General features: G+C 42.2%; 1 protein-coding gene across 1 annotated transcript; it reads right to left on the reverse strand.

The window, feature by feature from the left end:
• Positions 1 to 737: 737 nt before the first annotated feature.
• On the reverse strand, positions 738 to 23,091 carry CDC5L (cell division cycle 5 like). Its single transcript, XM_032972821.2, has 16 exons — positions 22,902 to 23,091; positions 21,577 to 21,680; positions 20,873 to 21,034; positions 20,165 to 20,292; positions 18,933 to 19,032; positions 17,508 to 17,726; positions 16,964 to 17,108; positions 16,327 to 16,515; positions 15,484 to 15,632; positions 14,823 to 15,021; positions 13,138 to 13,302; positions 11,723 to 11,803; positions 10,119 to 10,358; positions 9,146 to 9,343; positions 6,084 to 6,296; positions 738 to 3,307 (listed from the first exon to the last, which is right to left on the reverse strand). The coding sequence occupies exons 1-16, from the start codon at positions 22,944 to 22,946 to the stop codon at positions 3,182 to 3,184; spliced, it is 2,463 nt and encodes an 820-aa protein (XP_032828712.1). The 5' UTR covers positions 22,947 to 23,091; the 3' UTR covers positions 738 to 3,181.
• Positions 23,092 to 23,129: the final 38 nt, after the last annotated feature.

A 23,129-nucleotide genomic window follows, 5' to 3' on the forward strand; every position in this document is an offset into this window, starting at 1 on the left:
GAACTTCAATCCACTGCTGGATGAGGGCTTCCCCGCGCCTCGGAGGTCATTCTCGTGCGGGTTGGAAAGCATAGATGTTGTAGCATTGTAGACGGTAAACCAATGGATTTGTCTGCACTGCCCTTTGCTGATATTAGCTTAGCCCTGCACACGCGTACCACACCACTGTTGCATTGTGCGGTGGTCGCCCATATCCATCGTCACGTCAATCCATGGGTGCCTCCGCACGCCATGCACGTGTGATGCGAGTTAGTCGACTCTACTTCACCACGCTGGTCAGTGCTGGTTGAAGGCGGAGGGCATTGACGATGGCGCATAGGACCGTGCAGCAATGGATTTTTCTGCAGTGACCTCTGCTCACAAGGCAGCATCGCAGCAGCCTACAATACCTGTTATTCTTATAAATGTACTAAGGCGGATTTGTTGTATGGAATATTGGAAAGACGTGGCATTATTTGGCAAATAATTGCAGTGGACTTATCATGTGCACTTAAGTACACGTAGTACACATTATACACGATCCTTAAAAAAAACATATTCGGTATAGATGCAGAACACCACCCAATTTGTCAATTCATTACCAATTAAATGTTGTCTTAATACAGAAAACCATCCGTTTAATGATGTAACAACGCACTTTAAAATGGATTCTTCGAATTAAATATTGATACGCGTTGCACGAACATTTAGCAACACGCGCGTACGGGCTCGTAAATACCAACACCGGACAAGGCACGTTACGTCAAATAACGGCCTTACAACTTTATTGGACTTGTAGCGAGCACCGCCAAGAACATTACATTACGTACGAGTGTCCACAAATGCGCCAAGCTTGATTTTAATAGCAATTTAATAACGGCACCGGCAAACACAAATCACACGTTCAGTGAAAGCAGCGCCAAAACAAATTGCCAAGCGCGCTGACCACACACAGAGCGTCACAAGGGCAATGTCATATACTGTACTTTATCCCGATTTCATATTAAAAGTTACACTTTGTTATGCACGGTAGAAAGCAATGCGTAAAATTCAGCGGCGAGACCACGTCACATGCCACGTTTGTACAAAGCGTCGCGTGTAACGGGATGCGTGAAAATGCAGATTATCGAGCAGTGTGTGAATGTCCGTATGGGAGACGGAGCGCGCGTCTTTAATTCGCAGGGTGAACATGATTGCATGAACAGCTTTTATAAACGCCGCAGAACTTTCTTGGAATTTTTTTTTAGAATTTGCATGAAGATTCATGCTTCTTTTTCGCACAGGAGCACAATCAGTGAGATGCATGCACATTACCAGCCGACGCAATGCAAACGCAGCAGTCAGCAGCGTGGTTAAGGTGGGAGCACGATTATTCAAATCCAATCAACAAATGTAATTATTTCACTAACAAAAAGCATTACATCCCCATGAACCCCATTGTAAAAAATATACTAACTGGCCCAAATATAACCTCTGTATGTACAGCCTGATTGCCAATCCAGTGCAGGCTGAGGGCTTCCCCACGCGGTGCAGGCGCTATTTTGCCATCCTCTACGACCCTGGTCGAGGTGAGCATAGACATTGGAGTACAGTACACCCGATATTGCTGCACTGCCCTCTGCTAGACACCGTTTCGCCCCGCAGCAGCCCAGGCGCGTTACACACGGCCATCCGTCCAAGCTCAATACGAGCTCTTAGCTCTCGAGATCTGACGACGGTGGGTGCATTCACGATGATTTGGCCATATTTGACGCTCGTAATTAAAACATCTCCGGTTTCTGGATCCAAAATACAGCTTAGCGGTTTTAAGAAAATGCTTCCACAAGCAAATTTAATGTGTGCTGTTCTCATAACGTTTGACAGATAGCCATTGCTACTTCTATAAATCCTGATGAAATTTTGCGAGTGGATCAGGGATATGTTGCTTGGGTGATGCGGCAGTATGCACTGTGCCGCCTTCTTTGATGCATCACTGGCATACTCCCTAAACGCTCAGTTGGGATAGATGCACACTGGTAGGCATGCTGTTCTATTTAAACAAAGCAATACAACTATCAAAATGTACATTTCTGAAGCTACGTCAACGAAGTTGTTTAAAATAAAAAAACTAAATAATTCACCATAATTGAAAATAACATACTGTACCATGACATTAAAAACATCCTTAGCTACTCTCCCAAAGTTAAAGGTTATCTTTGCTGAAATCATATTTCAGTATTTATTCTGAATACACATTGAAGTGAGTTTTAAACATCGTTTTTAATGGATTTTCCAATACTTACAAAAATATAAGCCTACTGTTGCCATTTTATTTAAAACCGATGTTAGACGGGCCACAATTAAGATACAATTTTGGGGGGGGGGGGGGAGGGTTGTGCTTTTGCTATAAACTGTCCCCCACCATAGCCACGTTGAATCTCCAACACTGGATAACACCCGATAAAGATACTTTTCAAATACTTGTTAACCCATGGACACACACACACTTAGTGTGGACCGGTGTACTTTGACAAATGTGGACCTAACATCTGTGACTGCAATCGCTTCTCGCACTACCGTTGCAATGATTACTGGTATACATGTTACGAGAAATGTGTTCACCTTCATAGAAATTCTTACATGACCACAAGCCAAATAAAAACTGCCTCCAATGCATGTATAAATTGGACCAGTGGAAATCTGTGAATATATCCATATTGGCACAAGCGAGGCTATTTTATTGTACAGTCATATGAATGTCATGCCACTCTTCATTGCTAAATGCCAATTTGCTACTTTATAGTAAAAAAAAGTCAAAATTAACAATAACAAACTTTTATTTTCCCCAACAATTTCTATTGGCTCTGCTCATAACCACACAAACTATGAAGTCCACGTCAAAACTCTTACATATAAGCTACAGGAAGAAGGGGGAAAAAAACTGCTCTGCAAAAATTATAAACTATAAAAAATGCACAGTCTATACAGGACTTGTTTACACAACATGCAAAGCTTCACAGGGAAACTTAATTCAATATTTGAACATGTTTAGATTGTATGAATATAATTACGGAAGCGTTAATGTTGTTTTAATGTTACCAGAGGGGTTTTTTTGTGGTTGTGTTTTAAAGGCAGGAAAATAGCCGAGCTGTTGTTAAACACGGATGCACGGGGAGTGGGAAAGTAACACAGTGTGTGGGATTGGGGGCAGAGGGTTGTGAGATTAATCATCATTTTCGTTTGTAGTCTCTTTGGACACCAATGTCTCTTTCTCCAGCATGAGCTCTGCAAAACGATTCTGCAGCTCCTTCTCTCGCTCCACCTGTCTGCCGACATCTTCACGCAGCGCCTGCACCACCACACAACCACCCCAAACAACATAAACTGAGTTTATACAAGCAAACAACCTGCTTCGTGTAAACGGTTTTTTCAAGTTAACATGCCTCCTGTTAATAAACTATGCTAATCTGTGCACAAATGACCAGTTTAAGTAAAAAAAAATAAACCGAATCAAGCTGCTTACCAACTCTAAAATAAGGCGGTGCTTAGAACTTCTTTGTAGATTTGAGCCAGTTGGTGGTAATTCCACATTCCTATAGCCAACGGAATAACAATCTGTAGGGCCACTGCTGATTTCCCAGAGTGATGGCAGTTTTATCAACCCTGAGGGGTTGCAAGGCTAAACTCACAACCTTCCAATCATGTATCGCCAACTCTAACCCCAGCGCCACCTGGCCAGTTACAAATACGCAGTGAATGAAAATACACAAAATATACGCAAGCTACTGCAGCCAACACACAATCATGCTACATGTTCCATTACATCACGCTAAATATGCGCACGTGCCCACTAACAAATATAGTCCTAATTACGTAATAAGCGGATATTCCCAGCAACCACAATATGGCATTCAGTCCAACAAATGTCATTCGCCTTTGTAATGTTTTTGCAGTAAGACTACAGTATTTACATAATACCGTTTATTTTTAGGTTTGTTGCTTCAGTTAACTTGAAAGCAATACAGATTTAACGAGAGCCAAGTCGCGTGTTTCTCTTTGTTCGTAAGTGAAGTGTGAATTGCTGCCCCTGTGTTGCTGGAACAATACCACATCAAGTGACCCGAAGTGCTGCACTAATGCGGGTTGAACATGTTTTCTTAACGGACCTGTCAATAAACGTGATGTCACGTAACCTTCCACATAAATCAATGACTGACATCACTGCTGTGGAAAACAGTCAGTCAGTCACTACACTAACCAGGAGACTTGGTGAAAGAAGTGCGGCGCGTGCTTGACTTTACGTAATACACACGCAAGTGTTTTACGCACATGTCAGACTGGTGTGCTTTACCAGCTGAATATATAAAGAAACATTATTCTTTCAAGCTTGCATTGTACAGCAATGCATTTCACTGGATTAAGTGTGTAAGGTTGCATGTTCTTGTCTAAAAATAAAAAAATAAAAGGTTCAGCCACCTGATCGAAGCAACCTTTGGCTAACCAAAATCCTGCCTTTCCAGTTTACAAACACTGTCCGCAGGTAAGAGCTTGCAATCTGAGACACGACTCAATAGCTGTCAAGTTGCAAAAGTAAATATCTGGAATAAGTACTTCATTAATCTATCTACCATCTTCATCAAATTTCATATCGCAGATCGAGTCATTTATTGGCAGTGTTTCAGAAACTAATAGTGCAGGCAACTATATCAGTTAGTTAACATATTTAACCCCTTTCACCCCCCGTGTGTGACCATATGGTCACATGTTCAGCACTCTTCTTTTTTTTTAAGAACAACCACGTGGTAATATTGAATCACAAACATGAATTCGTAATTTCCACAGTACCTAAACTAGTGTAAAATATGGTTCCACAGAGATGGCAATACGACAATGGTATCAATTCATTTGGACTATGTAATAATCTTATTGTCATCATCAACCTTCCCATTGCTGGGTAAAAGGCTCCTCGCCACGTTGTTGCCATCCCCGTACTATCCTGCGATGCTACAATGCATGTTGCTCCTGCACAGGGGCTGGTTTCATTGCTCCATCTCTGTGGTGGTTGTCGTCTGGGACAACTTCCCTCCTTTGGCTGCAATTCTATCACTTAGTCTTGTCAATCTATTACTCACGTGAACCCTCTTGGAGTATATCCTGCCCAATCCCACTTCTCATAATTTGTCAACATTGTGTCTCTAATAATTTAGGCTTGTTCTCTGATCCATGTGTTCCTCTTTCTGTCCCTTAGTGTAAGCCCGAACATGCATCGCTCCATGAAAATTTGTCTACTTTCAGCATGTGCCATTTGTATTGTCTGTGTCCATTATCCCGATCCATATTTGGTAGCAGACAATATGCCGATTAAAACAAATTTCCCTTCGGGCACACTCGTTTGTTGATTTGCATTACATATATAAAATACACATATTTACATTGCTCCCAGAGATCAGAGAACCAAATATTTACACTATAGAGACCAACCAACCAACCACGTGAGATAGCTGGATTTATAAAATAGCATTGCTCTAACGTCAACTACATACGTAACATCAAATTTAAAAAAATGTTAAATTAATATAATATAACATTGTTAACGGGATTTTGTAGATTATTTAAAACATGGATGCAGAAATTGGACCTCTTACAAACCAAAGCCATACATTTGTTTTGATCAAAGCCATCTATAAAAATGTAACTACAATAAGAATGCAGCAACTTAAAAAAACACAAATCAAAACAAGATTCAGGCAAGGAGATAAATGCTCAGTAAGGCTATTCACATCAACAAGGCAAGTTATTTACCAAACTGCGGTTTAGAAAACACGAATGGAACATAACTTAACAAAGAAGGCAGCAAATTTGGGAAAAAGATAAAGATAAGAAAAACAACACCAGAAGAGGGGGCACTTGAGGGTAAATGTATTTGTCTGACAAAAAACAGCATTGTTACGTCACATGAAAAATTACAGGTTCCCAGTATAGCTACCTCAAAAGGAGGACAATTCTGAGAAACCGAGATGGCCGGAAAGCCCATCTGTTTCGCCAGGTGGCAGGCGCAAGCGACAGTATCTGTACGTGAATGAGGCAGCGCCGTTTGCTTGCTCGGTATAGCCTGCGACCATCACCTCGAGGCGCCGGGGAATGGCAATGTCCTCATGCTTCTTCAGCTCCTGGAAGGTGTGCAGCTCCAGGTGCGCCTGCTCCACCTGGTCCCACAGCTCTCCCAGCTGCTTTGTGAGCGCCATCGTGCGCGACTGGTAGCCACCCGTCAGGATCTTCAGCTTCTTTTCCAACTTTGCAGCTTTCTTTGCCTCTGCCGTCATCTGTGCGCGGTTTATCTACAGTGTGCACGCAATAGAGAGAAAAAAAAAACACGCCTTACTATCTCTGCACAATCAACACTTCAAGTGCATCCTTACTTACTGCTCAAATTAATGTAATGGCAGCACTAATCCTCCATTGATGATCTTAAGCTAAACAAATAAGACACGAGCCAGTCCATCTAACATGTTGCTGTTGACATCACCCTCTCGCACCACAGGTATGAAAAGCAGCGTTGACTGCCAACCGAGATTTGAACTCTAAACCTTTCCAATTTTTTAGTCAACCGATATAACAAGTATGCCAGCTGGCACACTACCATGCTATAGTCGGTGCTTTACAACATCTGATCAAGTCAGCAATTTTGAAACGCAGCATGTTTGAGATACAGACGAAGCCACTGTCAAATGGGGTGCTGAAGCGAGTGAGGCTATGGATACTGGGGTTGTGCTATGCGTAACCACATGTCACAATTGTCACAATAGCGATCTTAAGCATGTACTTCGACCCACAATCGTTAATTTGTTTATGCGTGATGACCAACTCCGGCATATGGCACCGTTGCCATTAAACACAATTACACTGAAAATATGCACCGCCCTTAGATGAATATGCACACATATTAGGGTCCGCACATCACACAAGCAGGTGATGTAGAATGACTGGGTGCCTTTTGTCTCCCCAATGCTGAAATTTACACATCACAAGAGGTACTCGTTTGAGGTCAAGTAAAATGAAGAAAAAGAGTGCTATAGTTAATCGAATTCCTCCAGTATAAATATATATATTCTGATTATGACTGAAGTTCAGATAGGACTTCATACTAAATGTTAGTTGTAACTTATTGGCACAGTGTGCTGAAATCTACATGAACATGCCCCAAAAAAACACAACTGGTGCATTTCCATGCTGTTACGAGAGTCGACAAATTTATACAACACTGTGTAAGTATAATCCACTGTGGAAAATACAATTGGAATTAGTATGGTCATATCATTACTGAAATATGCAAAGGCATCAGGATAAATAAACATGAACATTCCAATCATATTCTGGTTACACAATGGAATAGTTTTCCGAAATGCCCATGACAAAATAGGGTAAAATATTTCCCCTCGGAAGGTTTTGATTGTACAAAGAAGCATCTTCCCGACCACAATCAAAATTCTTTGCGCGTTTTACCCTGTGAACTAAGGGATAGTTCTCTTTGAACGTTGCTTGTAGAAATTTCTAAGATGAAAAATATCTGAAATATGTCAAGTTCATCTGTGGGAGTGCTGGACATAGCAAATATAATTTCTTGATAAAACCCAAACATTTAATAAACATACGGCCACAATTTCCTGAGCAGACGTTCAGTCCATGGCCAAACTGCTAATTTTAAAAGACATAAAATGCACACTCTGAGAAAACATATGCATTCTAAACGATAAATCTCACAAGCAATGGATAACCAAGAATTGGAAAATTCCAACCACGGCCTTACACTTTACCATTATCCTTTTGAAAAAAGTAGAATTCAAAACATTTTGTGACTTTCCCACACTCACCTTGGCAGCATTAGTTTATTAATTTGAATAACGAAAACATTAAAAGCATTTAACCAAGATTATTACTTCTTTACATTTTAAGCACATTAAAAACAAATTATCAAAAACATTAATATTAATTGCACGATATCACAGAAACAAATGTAATTAATTTTCATCAACTTCATCATGTAGTCTTTTCTATCGGCCATCTTCCCTGGTCATATATCCAGCACTGCCTTTTCTTCACAGCAGATAGTCACTGATATACATTTTGTATCCTTATGGTGGTACCCCGGGGTACCAAATAATACAAAATGGCCGAGGCAATTAAATATTTTATTTCTGGGACACTATTTTTTTCCAGGCGTGTACTTAACTCCACGACTGGGGTACCAATCAATCCGAAATCGGTTCTACTCCACGATGTCCAAACGCGAGCACGACTGCGCTGAAACCCTGAACGCTCGTACGCACCGTAGTGGTGTATCGTGGACAGCTCGTCGAGATGAGTCGATTGCCGCATCGCCGACCATCAACAGACTAAAAATGACTGCATCACGGACATTATGCGAGAGCTGGGGTACTGTGGTACCCCGGGGTACCGTCATAAGGTTCATGTGTTCTGTGATCCACGTGTTTCACTTTCTGTCTCTCAGCATAATTTCGAACTTGATTCTTCGGGAATTTTTCAGATTTTGTTATATTCCTTTGTCAGTGTCCATGCATCTGACAATCATAGCTGTTAGTTTGCATTAACTAACTTACTTCTCTTTATCAACATCAGTATGCTGCTTTTCATTGTTATCTACATTTCAATAACATAAATTATCTGCATTATTACTTTCAACTTAAAACACAAAACATTTAAAAGCTGAACTCATTGTTGGCCTCTGGGCATAAATTCACGAGTTCAAGTTCCATAAAAGCGACTTCTGATGGAAAATAAACATATCAGTGACTGCACTGCCCCCCAGTGGCGATGTTAACATTTTGTGGCAGCCTTGAATAAACATCAAATTGAAAAACACATTGCGTGCAAATTACAAACATGCTCAGTTTTTTCCAGCAGCTGCGTCAAACTAGGCGTGGCTTGTAGGGGGCGGCTTCCTGCCTTCAGGAGCCAGGATGAGGTAGCCTCCATTTTTAACAGCGAGTGTTCGACTAAAAAAAAGCAGTCGATTATATTTCGTCAATTGCTAAATTTGATTGACTAATCGTTCCATCTCTAAGTTTAGGTGAGCAGCGACGCACGGCTGTTGTGCTGTGGGGACACCAGAAAGAAAGGGGGGGGGGGGGCTGTGAGAACTGTGGCGTTTTAGCCGTGCTGCTCTTACCTCCAACTTCTTTTCCAGGGACTCGATGCGGTCCTTCTTGCTGGCGAGGTTGGCACGTGTGTAGCGGCCCTGGGATGGCAGGTAGAGCACCTGGCTGTAGCACTCCTCCCACACCTGGTTGTAGGCCTCCAGAGAAAGGTCCCCGTGACCCATGCCCTGCTTCACCACCTCCATTTCCTGTGCCAGCAGCTCACGTGCCTGTGCAGAGAGGTGAGCGAGTGAAAAGGACTCCCTGCGCTGGGTGTTCATTTCAATGCATGTGATGATGAAGATGACAATGATCATGATCCGCTCGTGCAGGGTCCTTCAACTAGTTTTTCCGGCAGACCACCTAATAAAACTAGTAAGTACTGTGGGGCAAATTACATCATATGTTACATTTAAAGATGTTTGGTAAGTGGCCATTTTCTCCACAGGACAACCAGGGACCTCTCACAAAGTGAAATAAATTTGATCGACTATGGAGCTGGCCTCTGACCATAATCTGAACCTGCGTTCTAACTGCAGCTTCACCCAGACAGATGTAAGTGACACAACATAACTATGAATAACTCCGGATCTTTTTTCCTGAATTATACAATTGTGGTATTGCATCATGACATGAGAATAAGAATCCAGTTTGCACCGTGTCAGAAATGGCCCGTGAAAGAGATATTGCACGGACTAGTGAACAATCCTTCAAGGTGCTTTTTTTATCACTTTGTCAAAAGAGATTGTGAGATATTTATTAATTCTCGGAAGTGGAATGTATCCAAATCAAATGCAAAATACAAAATGTGCTTTTTTTTCTGTGCAGTCATGGGGGACTGGGCTGAAATCATCGACTCGCTACACTTAAGAACCAGATTTCATGACCCCAGCTGCCCATATCCATACCTAGGATCTCAGCGGTACTAAGTTCTTCTGACCGGCGAGCTATTCTGGTCAACGCCATGTAATAACATTTTAAGCTGAGATTATCAGTGACAGCTACCTTATGCAGGTCCGCTTCATCGATGGGCTCGTACTGATTCTGCTCCAGGAAGCTGACGTGCGCCGCGTTGCTGGCGCCACCCTTGCCCTTGCGTGCTACGCCGCCATCGTCGGTAGGAGGGTGGTAGAGTCCATCGTAGTGCATCATGAGGATCATTTCTTGCTTCACCATCTCCTCCGCCAGCTGCAGCTCGGTCAGCGGCGGGTCCACGCCCACAGGCCGCAGGATCGTCTCGTTGATCTGCTCCGTCGCACAAACACACAAAAAAAACACGCATACATGGAATTTATTTGTAACCAGATGATAGTGCATTGAGAGAAATAAAAAGTCTTATCAAGGAAAAAACTCAGAAAGCATGCAAGGGAGTGAAATTTGGGGCCTAAGACAAAACAACATTCAATGAGGCCTCTTCTACCTCCCAAGACACCTATAACAATCATTTGGGTTAAAAAAACATGCTAACTCCTTTAACACCTGTCAAGCTATTGACTCAAAGCATCATTACATTTGGTATTTGAATCTTAGGTTTAACCTACCAATGTGCCTGAATAAGTTTTCAACCAGTTATTATTACCGCTATGACATATTGATAAGAAGCATGGGCAATGACAAATAACATTTAACCAAAGTTGAATGTTTGCTATGCTACATGCAGCAATGCATCCCGGGAATTACACTAAATGATAAAAAGTGAAACAAGTGCATCATGGAAAAAAAGAAAATTCAAAAACATTATTTTCAATATTCCTGGTTCTTTCGGTAAGGTCACGTAGAAGGGAAACAATAAAATAAAAATAACAAATATATATAAAACAATAAAATTCTCACGACGTTTCGACTGCAACACAAGCAATCATCATCAGGTCTGAAAACCACAGCAAGAAACCACACAGAGACAATTTCAACCAAGAAGATGGATACTGGCTTAGCAATCATTGGAAGGATTTGATAAACCATTTCAGGTTTTAATTGATTGTTCACGCTTACGGTGGCTTTCAGACCGCATCCATTATTTGCGTCTCCCCCCTCCTCTTTCCCGAACATAGATGGACTTGTCCATCTGAACAACTGCCAAATCGCTCTCCGTGGTGCTAACATTAAAAAAACGCCACTTTCACACCTGATGATGATTGCTTGTGTTGCAGTCAAAACATTGTGAGAATTTTATTGTTTTATATATATATTTTTTTATTTTATTGTTTCCCTTCTATGTGACTTTACCGAAAGAACCAAGAATATGAATCCCTGCAGTCACGAAAGATTAAATCAAAATCATTTTGAATATTAAGGAAAGTGGGCTTGGGCAACACACTAAAATAAAAGGATAATGGCCACTGGACAAGGCTGGTAATGAAATGGCAGCAAAAGCAGAGAACATGCCCGAGAGATTGACCACCACAGAGAAGGAATGATCAGATCAGCTTGTCGGCAGAAAGAGATGGATCATGTCATCTCAAGAGCATGAAGCGAAAGCAAAGAAAGATCATTCAAAAGTGGTTTGACCATGCCTGATCATAATGTCTGCACATGACCACTTTTTTTCTCCATTTATATTATTGTTTCTGCTTAAACTATAATTGACTGAACATAACCAACATTCTGACCTCGGTGGGACGTGGCAGGTCGCGCTGCACTGCCTGGTGCCGCCGCTTCAGCTCCCGCTCCCGCTCGGCATGCCGTACCGCCTGCACACACGACAGCAAGCAACAACTCCACCGTCAACCGAGGCGTGATCACACCGCCAGTAGACTCATGCACACGGGTGAGACATCGAGCAAGTTCAGAGAAGAAAACATGTACATACTGACAGCGATAACCTTTAAAAGAAACTGTGCACCTGAAATGTTTTAACCTGAGAAAAAACACTGGTCTTTATCACATTACTCAAAAAACAAATCACATTGAAATATTGCTCCTTACAAAAGAAGCAACTATAACACAACTCTTACCTTGGAGCTACATATCTAGGCTGCATATTCCAGACTTTCTGAATGCGTTTTAGCTTTGGTGTTGAGAATATTAACAATTTAAGGTGAATTTCAGGTACACTGTTGGCATCACAGTGGTCATTGCAGTGTCTTTTGATATTTCACCACAGTGATGGTAAGAGAGCAATTCTCAAAGTCGGTTTTTCTTTTGCTCCCATTAACAAGGTGTCAAGTGCATGTAAAAAATCCAGCAAACTGAACCATGCAACGATGCGTTGCTTAATCAATATCCATTCTTAATCCTCACAATCGAATCATGAATGTATGTTTGCACTATTTTTTACTCATTCAATTTGTTGCATGCGGATTCTCGAATTAAATTGCAAACCTCACGTGATGGCGATTTATCAAACTGCGAGGGAGGTGCATTGTTCAATGGCCTCTAGGTATGTCGACAAAAACCTTCTTCTTTTGCATCATCCTTCAAGGCAGTAACAAGTACTACTTGCCTTCAATGGGTCGACATAACAGCACTAAACAGAACCTTTCAACGGACTCGTGACAGGAACACGCTGGCCTGTCTCCCAGTGTCAAAATATGTTTTTATTAAACTGGTGATGAGAATATTCAGCAACAACGCATTTTTTTTTCCTTCAATGATGACCATACGTGCACAAATAACATCAAGCGTGACAATGGCGATGACTACCCAAAGATCAAAGCCTGACTATGACAAGACAAAACTAGTCTGAATTAAGAAAATTTGGTAATGCTATTAGAAACAAAAGTCCACTTAAGATGACCAAATGGTAATTGAATATATACATGTATACAAAGATTTACAGTTTCACTGATCGATTGACTGACTGAATAATAATAATGAAGGGGGGAATGTCGCACCCCTCACACCAACATTTAATCACGAAGAGTGGACTAAAATGTATACTGCTTTAGAAGACGAGACTAAGAGAATGACTGAGATACACAAACACTCGACTACAATTCCATAAGTTATCGTCGGCGTCGTCTAGACTAAGACCGTTGACTAAAATATAAAAAATGCTGACTGAATTCAAACTGGTCGTCCGCACCTGCTTGCGCGAGTCCACATCCGAGGCATCCTCCACGAAGCTCTCGGGCGCCTCATCGGGCTCCTGGTCACCGTCCACGTTCTCGGGCAGCACGATCTCAAAATCATTGCGCGGCGTGGGCAGGCTCTGCAGGCCCTTACGCAGCTGCAGCTGCATCTCTCGCTCCTGCATTCGGCGCGGGGGTACAAAGCGTGCTCTCGCGAGGGCCCCCAGACGCAGCTGTGCTACACGGTAGGGATGGCAAAAGTGTTGCAGAGCTTGGGGGAGTGGCAGCTGACGGCATAGGTGTTTCAGAATCACAATATTTTATTTTATTGGAGGAATCCTACGAGCTATAAAGCTTTTTTCACAGATGTGCAGTAGCGACAGGTCAGAATAATTTAGTATGGCTGTTGCGATATGATGATACGACAACACATCACATTCTTGATTTGAAGCTTTTGTGACTGCAGGAATCCATACTCTTTAGTTATTTCGGTAAAGTCACGTAGGTAGAAAAATAAAAATAGATGACGACGTTTCGATGGCAACACAAGCAATCGTCATCAGGTGGGACAACCGCTGTGGTTGTCCCACCTGATAACGATTGCTTGTGTTGCGATCTATTATTTTTCAACACGCCACATGATATAAGATCCAAGGTAATCCTCCCGTTGAGTTTGCAAAATATCATTATCATTGGTCATTTTATTATTCTTGAAACATTTATTCTTGAAACAAATAAATGCAACATTTAAAGTTGTAAATAAATATTCTTGAAACATTTATTCTTGAAACAAATAAATGCAACATTTAAAGTTGTAAATAAATAGCTAGTATTCGTTAAAATAAGCGTTTGGAAAAAAAATTCCGGAGTAGTTCACGGCATGGCAATTACATGCCTCAATTATTTTCGCAGTTAAAATAATTTAATATCTTCTTTGGTTCTTTCGGTAAAGTCACGTAGAATGAGAATAAAATAATAAATTGATAAAATAAAATAACACAATAAAATTCTCACGACGTTTCAGCCACAACACATCATCAGGTGAATTTTATTGTTATTTTATTTTATTAATATATTATTTTATTCTCATTCTACGTGACTTTACCGAAAGAACCAAAGAAGATGAATCCTTGCAGTCACGAAAGCTTTAAATCGAAAATTATTTAATATTTTATTGTGTAACTGGCCGATTGTGCATTATACGCTTTATAGATTGTAATAATTAAATTTATAGGTGTATTTTGAGTGAACTACAGTTGAAGAACATTTAAATACAACAAAGCCCAAAAACAGTGCTTTCAAAATTCGAAATACAATTACAAATATATGGGACACTGAAGCTAAATTGTCATATTGTGAAACTTTATATTGTATATTTGCATGTCGAACTTTTTTCGCACCGTACGTAGCCAACCGTGCTAATCAGAGGTGCGGGACATCAAAGGTGCGACATCGTACCACATCGTGTAGTCCAGGGATCGGTAACTAAAATAATAAGAGCCATTTTTTGTAATCTGGTAAAAAATATCTATATTTCAAGAGCCACAATGCATGTAAATATGAGACGATGGTCCTTAATACATAACACGTCATGAAGCAGTTCTTAAAGACCCACCAAATGCGGCTTTGAAGCCGTAGGTTGCCAACCCCTGATGTAATCAAAAATTACATGGCGGCAACCCTAGCGTGCACAGCATACCATCTGCTTGGCATAGCGCGGGTCGTCGACTTCCAGGCCAGCTGTCTCAGGGTTGATGCTTAGTTTGTCCCTCACAGGAGTGCGACCCGGGGTTAGGCCGGTGCCCACTGGCCCCGTCGCCCCCACCGGCCCCGCTGTCACCATCTTGGGGGTCAACCCACCCCTGGGAGTCAGCCCCTCTCCGCTTTGAGATGGAGTCCTGAACATAACAAAGTACTCAACCTCAACATATAAAATACTGTCAAAGGGAAGAAAACATTACTTGACCAATATGACACCAGAGATTCGAATGTATTTTGTCAAATTATCAATATTAACCAAATTATAACAGCCATGCCTAGAAAGCTCTACACAAATAACCTCCCTTGGGTCCCACTTAATACAGAAATACTTCACTATACTGATGAGACACTTGCTATGAAATTATCAAGTAATATGTATACCGCTCCTCTCATGCAATGCAACTTGAGATAATCTGCAGCAGTCTAGCCAAGGGAAGTTGTCGTTTTACAGCACGAGGTGAACACACAATCAGCCTGCAAAGGGGACATCAGCCTGGCAGTAGTCAGTGATGTTGTTATTTGGCTTTAACAATTAAGCAATTGCATACAGGACTGTCAAGGGAAACTAGGTTTCTGAACCCCGGGTGGAGATGGAGCACCTGAAGGGCGTTCCAAGCACAGTGTTTGGTGTCTGGACGATCTGCCGCTGCGGGGTGACGCTGCTGAAGTCGCTCTCGTGCAGGGGTGTGTTCAGGCCGCCCTTGAGCGGGGTCTCTACATTCGATAGCGCCATGATGTTTTGTGCCTCCTGCGCACAATAAATGGGGGAAGGGGAATTCGAAAAAAAAGTTCATGGAAGCATTTATGTTTAACATAGCGTGAGGATGGTTTATTTTAAGAGGATAATTGCCATAGATGCTTCCACGTGGCAAACATTGTTCTGTACAGGGTAACTATAATATTATTACACATTGAGATAGCACAGCATAGAACAAAGCACAAAAACATTACTCTATAAAAAGTAATGGAAAGTAAAGTTATATTTAACATTAGTTTAACAAAAACGAAAGTGGAAGTAGACAGGGGACAGGGAAGATAGAAAACCAGGTGTGGATGGATGCAACGGGAAATGATCTAGAAGCTAAAGGACTGAGAGAGAGTGAAGCAGCAACACTGGCGAAATGAAGACAGCCATGTGGAAATTCGTTTGAACCCATCATCACAAATGAGCTGACGTTAGGGACAGTTGATTATGATGATGAAACAAAAAGCCAACTGGATGGAAGTGTTTTCACGTGTATTATAATAGAAGTGTTTTCATGTTTTTGTGACCCCACGAATGTGGTGACAGTGGTGCTTACAAATAATCAGACATACCAGTAGATTAAAGTTATTATTTTCAAAACCACGTAGAAAAATAAATCACATTAATAAATTACCACTTGGGGAGTATGTATGCAGGTGGCGCTGTGTTTGTTATTGTTTTAGGTGCGATTGGGCACCTGCAGGATGCGGTCTTGTGCGGCGGGCGTGCGGGGCGTGCGTAGGCCGCCAGGGCTCGGCGTGACGCTGTAGTCGGACAAAAGAGCGCTGGACGCTGCGTTGTTGGTGCCGGACTCCTCGGCAGCCTGGCGCGCGAGCTCACTCGCCTGTCCGATCTTCACCACCTCTTCCAGCTCCGAGTCTGAGATCTGAACAGCATTGCAATAGCAATAGCCAGATCAAAAGACAATAATGTTATGATATCAGACAGTGACAATTGCATAGGCAACAAAGCAATGGTTAAAGAAGACATGGTGGGGAAAGACTGACCAAATAAACTAAAACTATTTTTTTTTATTTTTCCAGGTAAGGCCCACTGAGCTATATAGCTCATTTTCAGAAGTGGCCTGGCTACAAATAATAGTTTAACTTAGTGGCTTATCATGTGGACATTTATAGCAGCCAAATACTGTAAACGCACGATTCTAAATGCGGAGGGAAAAACCGGGAGGACCAGGAGAAAAATACACACGACCACAGGGAGAAAGACATGCAAATTCCAAATATACAGGCGTCGGGGTCGGATCCACGACCTCCCGTATACCAGGTGGGGTAGCTAACATCTCGCCACTGCACACAAGCTCTGTGGCCACGCACCTGGGGGGCTGGAAGGACGAGCTTGCTGCGCTTCTTGGTGAAGTCAGACACGCGGCAGGTCTGCAGGATCGCCGACGGTAGGTCAGACTCCTTCTTCTTTTTCAGACGCTGCTTGTCTTTGCGTCTCTCGCGCTCCTCCTTATCACTGGTTAAAGGGATGTGCATCGGAATTCGGTACGAGTATACGAGCGTAATGTAACATATTGTTTATTGGTGGTCAAGGCTGCCCCCTCATGTCCAAAAGCATTTAATGCACAAAAACCTTTAACCTAGAATATTCAATTCAAGCCAGCCTTATGTAATAAACAAAATTATACAATATTTAATCACAATTTCTAAATCATCACTTTCAAAACACGCTTAAGAAGGGCCATCTAGAGCTCCATCTAGTTGAGGCCCTTTTGCCAGCAGTAGCATGAGCAACCTATTATAGGGTTGCACCCTTACCATTTATTATTATTTTACTTGCACAACCTCATTGTCTTATCGGTAGACTCATAGAACACTTGGGCTTAAACGTTTACATGTATATGCAGCAACCCACTTGCGCAGCTCTCCGTCAAGGTGCTGCTGCCGCAAACGCTTGAAGTCTGGCTCGAGCATCTGGTAGTTTTCCTCGGACGTGTCGAAGAAACCTGGCGCCGGCTTCTTCTCGAATGGAATCTCAGCATTGTAGTCAACCCCGCGCTTCTTCTTGCGCTTCTTCTGAATATCGATCCCGGCAGCACGCAGCTCCCGCCTCTTCTGCAGCGCGGCGAGGCGCCTGTGGGCCACGCGCAGGGCGGGGCAAAGCAAAACTCATCGCATAAGTAAGAAACTTCACAGGCAATGTGCAAAAGACTAGGTTTATATAACGATGCACTTTATGAATACAAATCGATGACTACATTCACAATACATGCATCAAACCGTGTGTGTAAATAAGCCATTAGTTTAAATTTAAACAAGTTATATGCTGGATAACGTTAGGCTCACCGAGCGAACAAAACTGTAAAGATAAAGACAAAACTAAAAGTAAAAAAAAATTTGAATCAAATCGCGACTGCCAATCTTGGCAACTCATAAAATCGCACATCCACTTTGCACGGTTGGCTATGTATGGTGCGAAAGAAATTAAACATCCATACAAATCTTGATTTAAAGCTTTCGTGACTGCAGGGATTCATATTATTGGTTCTTTCGGTAAAGTCACGTAGAAGGGAAAGAACAAAGAATATCCATACAAATCGTTTGAATTGAACTGTGCCTTCTAAATATACATCCATTAGTAATATTCTATGGATGTTTGCATATGACCCAAATTTAATAACACACAAGTGGTAATGCAGTAAACGTCAAGCATGGGGGGGGAGAGGAAAACTGTAAGGTGGCGTAGCACAACTTAACCAACACGAAGCAACCAGCTAATCAGCCTCTAGCACTAGCCCATCACCGGCCCATTAATCATAGCCCCACCAAGGGTACATGAGCATGCCAAGTTTTGTAATTTTATCCATTTTATTGTTTATAGTACTACTCAATGATGTCAAATTCAGAGTGGCTATCCTATGAAGACAGTTGTCACCACAATAAAAATGTGTAACATTATACTACTGGACCACCAAACAAATTTTAACTGAGTGACTTTTGATAGTGACTAGGGCTAGTTCATTAACCTCTGCTATATGCTCAATTAAAGTGCTGCATGTTAAGTGTAAGGAAAGTTAAGCCACCTCTAGGGTGTGTGCCTCAGATCATGCCATGTAACAACAAAAACCGCCATTTGACACTAGTGGCTGTGACGTCACCACGGCGCTTGTGCCAGGCTATGTGCACTTTAAGGTCACATGACGTGTCGAACGCCCGCTGGCTGGAGGTTACGGGAGAGACCCAGGTGCCATGGGTTGACTGACTAAGATGACTAACAGATGCACCACCTGTGCCCCCTACTGTGCCAACTACTGCCATGTAAGACCCGTCTCGCACAAACCTGGCCTCCTCAAGCTGTTTCTCTCGGGCCTTACGCTTTGCCTTCTTGCCCTGAGTGTTGGCAAGACGGGCACGCGCCTCTGACAGCATCTCCAGCTCATCTGGTGATGCACAAGAAAAACAGCATTAGCAAATTCTTCAACTTTTATTGCACAAAATGTAGCAGGCTACCAACAGTACTTTTTGTCAAGGCTGGTTAATTTAAGGTCATCATTGTCATGAGCCTCCCCCAAGGCATCGCCATTTCTCACGGTCCTGTGATGTAACAATCCACCAAGCACCTGCACAAGAGCCGATTTAATTTCTCCATCTTGACAATAGATGCCCTCTTGGGTGTGACTCTTGTTATTAGTCTCGACTTTGACAATCATCCCTTCTAGCATCGTGTCCTGCCCAAGTGGACTTCTTATATATTTGAATAACTGCTCGAATAACTCAATGAACACTTCATTTTAAAATTGTAAAAGCTAAGCATAGAGCTCCTGTAATTCTAAGAAAAAAAACATTACTGCTTTTACTTTTTGGTTCTTTCAGTAAAGTCCCGTAGAAAGAAAATAAATTAAATAATTACTTCATTTTTACGTGACTTTACCGAAAGAACCAAAAAGTTAGATATGCAGTCACGAAAGCTCCACATTTAGTTTATTACTGCTTTTGCATAAAATAGCTTTTGCAAACAATTACTTTCATTATTGTTAAAAAATATAGAAGATTACTTTTATTGAAGAACAGGGAATGGCCCATTGAGACCAGGAGTCTCTTTCATAAAAACTTCCATGTCCACAAAATTGAATAAGATAATGAAATTAATAGGTTTTAATGAACTAGGAGAAGACCCCAGGGCCGGGCCAGGACACTCTGGCGGGACTATGTCGCTCAGCTGGCCTGGGAACGCCTGGGAATTCCCCAGGAAGCGCTAGAGTCTGTCGCCAGGAAAAGGGAGGCCTGGACAGCCCTACTCAAAATGCTGCCGCCGTGACTCTCACCAGGACAAGCGGATTCCGAAATAAATGAACGAATAAGCCTTACACCCATCAAAGTACCTGAACAATTTTGGCAGTCAACTAAACTCACTAAACTCAAGTCCCACACCTATATAACTATCATTCTTTTCAACATCCATGACTTTACCGGACCTGTCATGAAAGGTCGTATATTAAGACTTCACCACATGTCAGTGAGGCATATAGTTTTGCATTAAGCTATGGGTGGACAATGAGTTGTGGTCCTCACCTTCATCCATGTCCACTGGGTCAGGTCGTGCAGGTTTGGTCTCTGGATTTGGGTCAATCTCTCCAGGCTTCAGCTTACGAGGGTCATCTCCTTGCTCCTCCTCATTGTCTTTCTGTGCTGCCTTGTCCCTGTGCAGTTCACACACACATGCACAAAGACAGAGATTTTTCCATGAGCCTACAAATTGAGTAGTGCTGTTAGTGAGCACCTATTAAGTCCGGCATGGCGCAGGAGAGGGTGGTGTGGCCAGTGGTGATATTTAGACTTCGCTAGGTACTCATTCAAGGCTGAGTCGACCTAGAGGAGGCCCAGGACCAGTTCTTATATTACTCGTCACTGATGATTGCTAAGGTGAAAATCTCAGGTTTCCGAGTTTATATACCTTATCACTACACTAACAAAAGCCGAGATTTGCCACGAAGTGACATCACTAAACACTTATGCCAGGCTAGGTGCACTTCGGGTCCAAATGCTCTGTCGAAGGCTCACTGATAAGTCACGGGAAAGACTCAAGTGTGAAGGGTTAACTGATGACTGGTAGATGCACGATTTGTGATCCACACTGTGCTACAGTGGCGACGCAGCGGTGCCACTACCACTAGGCCGCAAGTACACACGCATACACAATCATGCAGACAAGGTGATTGTTATGGTCACACAGAGGTTGGGGCAGTGCCTTCGAGGGCTGGCTCATACTGCAATGCTTACAGGAGGTACTCGTAGTGCTCCAAGCACTGTGCAGCAGTCCGGCCCACGATGGGTGCGATGGTTCGCCACTGTGTCGGCATGAGCTTTGCCAAATGCAGGAGCTTCTCTTCCTCCTCTCTCGACCACTCTGTCTTCTTGATGCTGGGGTCCAGCCACTCGAACCTGCACGAGGAGCAAAGAGACACACAAAGATCAGCATGTGAGAAAGGTCAAACCGGTCTACGTGCTCAAGTCAGATTATGATGTGTATTATTGTTGGGATGTATCGATTAATGGATTCAACTCAAATGTGTATGCTCACGATATATGCATCAATTCATTGTGTGTATCAACGAATACATTTTGAATCATATTTGTTGTATGCAATTGGTTCATTAAAACCCTGCAATCAATATATGTTCACCAGTGACACATACATAATCGATTTGTGGTTCAAATGATTAAAGTTATTTAAATGTGAGTAGGAAAAAACCTGGTGTGGAGAGGCCTTGGGGAGTAGACTGGCAAAAGGGTGCGAATTTTTTTTTTTATCACAAGCCTAATTTTAACAGCTCAACACAAGTTCAGTAATGTTAAACATGCAGAAAACGAGGTGTAAAGGTAACAGAAGGAAGGGATAAACAAGGATTATCCCTGGACTGCAACCACTGAAAGTAAAAAAAAGCCTTCTCAGTCCACAAACGGAATGAAAGAAGGCAGCTCACCATCGTGCCTTGCACTGCTTGGCTGATTTTCGATGCAGCAGGGATGCAATTCGTGACCATTGGTTTTTCCCATATTTCATAACAGCCGCTTTGAGGATTTCATCCTGCAACGGAATAACACAGCAATTTTGTTGATCATGGACAGCAGTGTTTATGTTAACATAAGTTAAGAAAATCAGCAGCAGTATGTAGTTTCGATACGGAAAGCCATAATCTGTCAACAATAATCACAGAGGAAAACTATGCGCATTGTTCCAAGTCATAACAGCACGAGTAAAGGGCAAAAACGTTACCTTTCTGGCTCCCACACAACTTTATAGAATGTGTGCCCCATAATTACATCCTCAGTTCTCAAAAACGTTGATACCCAATGTGAACTAAAGAAATTACCTAGGCTCGTGTGGGTACTTCAACGGTAGTCTGGCTGTCATGTTCTTGCGAGAGAGAACAATTGATAACCATACGTCGGATTCCCCCAGTCTAAATAAAGATTCTGATTCTGTCTTGATGATACAATTCATGACAATCGGGCTGGATATTAACTCACAGCTGTGTTTAAGCACTGCATCTTCACCAAAGGAGCTGCAATGTCAATAATATCTGCACACATGTAAAGCCCTTTCATCAAACCAATGTTGGATGAGGGCCTATCCACGCCGTTTGCGCCGTGAGGCTTATGTGACCGCACTTCACCACACTGGTTATTGCGGGTTGGTCGACGTGGAGAGCATAGGCATGGAAGCGTAGAACAGCACAGTACAACAATGTTATTGTGCTCTACTGCCCACCACGTAACACCATTGCCTAAAACAACTCGTTATATGCATGGCGATCTCCGATCCACGAACTGACATTGTCAGAACAGATTATTACATAAATTTAGTAAAATTTTATTCAGTGCTTTTCATATATGCTGTACGTAGCATTGTAAGTGTGCAATTAACTACATAATTATACAGCAGGAGACACAAGTTAAACGTGGGGCCACGCTTATCTCTGTTGACAGCCCTGATCCAGTGGCAGAAATTCCACATTCCTATTCCGAGCACAATACACACAACGCATCCTATCCATCATCATTATTAGCCCCGATCAATCCACTGCTAGATGAAGGCCTTATCCATATTCAACATTAAGACCATCCATAGTGGCGGCCACATGACGACTGTTAATAAGTGTGAATGATATAACGAGAATGAGTTTAAACTATAATTTAAAACTGTTTTATTTGTAAACGTGTTAATGCTACTGGCTGCGCGTTGGGACTAGTTGCTGCTTGCTAGGCCGCGGGGTAAAGAAGGCGAATAAAAACATAAAAGTTTTACCTCGGTGTTTCTCCAAACGCCACCTTTAATCATAATGCGAGGCATGGCTGCTGTTGTTTAACTCTGCACCCGTCGGGAATCTATAAGTTTATGAGTAAATGGGTGAATAATCGCGATATGCAACTCGACTAGGCGACCACACGACCGCCACACGCACTGGAACACTCGGCAGGGGGCGTGGGGGGAAAAAAAATAAAGTTAAACAAATAGTGTTAAAAAAAATTAGTA

This window comes from Petromyzon marinus, chromosome 49 (genome assembly GCF_048934315.1).
Source record: "Petromyzon marinus isolate PM22_M1 ecotype Great Lakes invasive population chromosome 49, UKy_Petmar_22M1.pri1.0, whole genome shotgun sequence".
Classification (NCBI taxonomy): Eukaryota; Metazoa; Chordata; class Hyperoartia; order Petromyzontiformes; family Petromyzontidae; genus Petromyzon; species Petromyzon marinus.